The sequence below is a fragment of the Chiloscyllium plagiosum genome, chromosome 5 (genome assembly GCF_004010195.1).
Source record: "Chiloscyllium plagiosum isolate BGI_BamShark_2017 chromosome 5, ASM401019v2, whole genome shotgun sequence".
NCBI lineage: Eukaryota > Metazoa > Chordata > Chondrichthyes > Orectolobiformes > Hemiscylliidae > Chiloscyllium > Chiloscyllium plagiosum.
The window spans coordinates 122,518,941-122,521,643 of record NC_057714.1 but is presented as its reverse complement, the minus strand read 5'-3'; the positions used below and the strand labels follow the sequence as shown (position 1 = coordinate 122,521,643).

Here is a 2,703-nt window from a genome sequence, read left to right as displayed (position 1 = left end):
TTGGATACAAAATGTTTGATGAAATAAGTCCTGTGGTTCGGGTGAATATACACACACAGAGACACACACACAGAGACACAGACACACACACACAGACACACACACACAGACACACACACACTGGGAACACTCCAGGTCCTCACCATTTGTTATGTGAAAAACCCTTTTTCAGTTCTTCACTTCTTTTGCCTGTAACCTTTAACCTGTGCCGCCTGGTTCTTGAAGCTTCCACCAACAGACACATAGAAACAAGGAGCAGGAGTAGGCCATTCAGCCCTTCGATCCTGCTCCGTCCTTCAGTACGATCACAGCTGATCAAGTTTCTCCCTGTTTATACTGAAATAAAACAAAGAACTGCCGATGCTGGAAATTTTGAAACAAAAACAGGAATTGCTGGACAAACTCAGCAGGTCTGGCCAGTATCTATGGAGAAAAAGCAGAGTTAATGTTTCAGTTCAGTGACACTTCTGAGTTTTTCCAGCAATTTCTGTTTTTGTTTCTCCCTGTCTATTGTCCAGACCCTCATGATTTGGAAGACCTCTCTGAAATCTCTTCTCAACCGCCGTCTCCTCCACGGAACACATTCCCAACTTCTCCAGTCTGTCTGTGTCCCTGAAGCTCCTCATCAGTGGGCCACCCTTGTGAGCCTTTTGCGGCAGCCTCTCCAATACCCTCCCACCCTTAGAGAACAAAGAAAATTTACAGCCCAGGAACAGGCCCTTCGGCCCTTCAAGTCTGAGCTGATCCAAATCCACTGTCTAAACCTGCCGCCCAATTCCTAAGCATCTGTATCCCTCTGTTCCCCACCTACTCATGCATCTGTCCAGATGCATATTAAATGAATCTACTGTGCCTGCCTCTACCATCTCTGCTGGCGTGTTCCAAATGCCCACCACCCTCTGTGTGAAGTACTTGCCACGTGTATCCCCCTTAAACTTTCCACCTCTCACCTTGTAAGTGGGAATCCCTCACCCTGGGAAAAAGCTTGTCTCTATCCACCCTGTCTAAAGAGGATAGATAGATCTTCTGAAGGTTTAAAAACAGAGCAGGTGACAGCAGCAACCACCCTCCAGTGCTCTATCAGGTTGCACAGAGGACAGGTAGAGAAATAACTTCCATTCAGTCCAGAACAAGGTATCACCACTGACAGGTAGAGAATGGAGGAGGGATTTCTTTACACACAGAGAGTGGAGAGCACGTGCAACTCTGTGAAATACTGATGCATCACATACAGAAGTGAAAGTTTCTTTTTAATTTGCCAATGAGATGGAAGTGTCACTGGCGAGGCCAGAATTTATTGCCCAGTTAGGAGTCAGCCATGTCCCTGTGGGTCTGCAGTCCCACACAAGCGTCTTTAAACAGCACCTGGTGAACCAGCGAGATCATTACACCAACTGACAACAGGCGCAATCAGGATTTTTATGTCAGCCTTTTATGGGATTCAAACCTACGTCCCCACAACATGAAATAAAAACAGAAAGACCTGCAGATGCTGGGAATCAGAAACAAAAGCAGAAGTTGCTGGAAAAGCTCAGCAGGTCTGGCAGCACCTGTGGAGAGAAATCAGAGTTAATGTTTCGGGTGCAGCGACCCTGCCACCAATGCTGCCACTCCTGCTGTGCTTTTCCAACAATTGCTGTTTTTGTCCCCAGCACGTTGACCTGGGTCAGTGAATTAACAGAGTCGAGAGTGTGGTGCTGGTCAGGCAGCATCCGAGGAGCAGGAGACTTGACGTTTCGGGCTAGAGAACTTCATCAGGAGGGCTCTGGTCCAAAACATCGATCCTCCTGCCCCTCGGATGCTGCCTGCCCTGCTGTGCTTTTCCAGCACCACACTCTCAACTCTGATCTCCAGCAGCTGCAGCCCTCACTGTCTCCTCAGTGAATTAACAGTCCAGTGACATTACCAGGCAGTAGGTTGGCGGGTGGTAATGAGTAATTGGTGTAGAGTATGGACACTAGCACATAGCAGTGGGGCTGAATGGCCTGTTTGACTGTGATTCTGTGTCAAACTTCCACGCTTTGCCCCTGTTGCTAGAATCTTCAGATTTCCCTTTCAATGAGACAGGCTGGAGTCTTCCCGGTGAAATGTACTTGCACAGCCAGCACTGACTGAGCAGATGGAACTCACTTGGAAAGGGGGGTCCCTGGAGAGACTGCTGGCCTGACAGAGCGTGCTCAGGCCTTGGTGTGTGATCTGATTGGAGGAGAGGTCCAGCACCCTCAGGTTGGGCATGGTTACCAGGCAGGCCAGCAACTCCCCCATGGTATCGTCACCCAGGCGATTGGCAGACAGGCACAGCTGGTGGGTGGGGGTCTGCAGTTTCAGGGCCCTCAGGATGGGACTCAGGTGCTCCTTGCTCAGCGACAGGCTGGACAGCTGGAAACAGGTCCCGCTCCCCTGGGCCTCACAGGCCCTTAACACCAGACCGTTAACAGCTAGAGAAAGAGAAGCAGGAATATCCAGGTCAGCAACAACTGGGAACCAGCTCAGAACAATACCAACACAACCCAGTGACAAGGAGAACAGGGAAACCATCACAAAGAACCTCACCAGCAATATTCAATCACATGCACCAGACACAGAGCGGCTCAGGAAAGGAGACCAAAGGGGGGTTGGTTTGAAGATAGAGGGGTGGGAAAGAGAGAGAGAGAGGGAAGGGGTAAGAGGGAGAGGGAGGGATACACAGACAGGGGAAAGGGA

At 49.9% G+C, this 2,703-nt stretch overlaps 1 protein-coding gene across 1 annotated transcript in view; it reads right to left on the bottom strand.

Annotated features, from left to right (window-relative positions):
- tonsl (tonsoku-like, DNA repair protein) overlaps positions 1 to 2,703 on the bottom strand; it is a 67,062-nt gene that overhangs the window by 13,353 nt on the left and 51,006 nt on the right. The window contains exon 21 of the mRNA XM_043691082.1: positions 2,131 to 2,488. Coding sequence (XP_043547017.1) covers positions 2,131 to 2,488 — 358 coding nt within the window. The remainder of the gene's footprint in view (positions 1 to 2,130; positions 2,489 to 2,703) is intronic.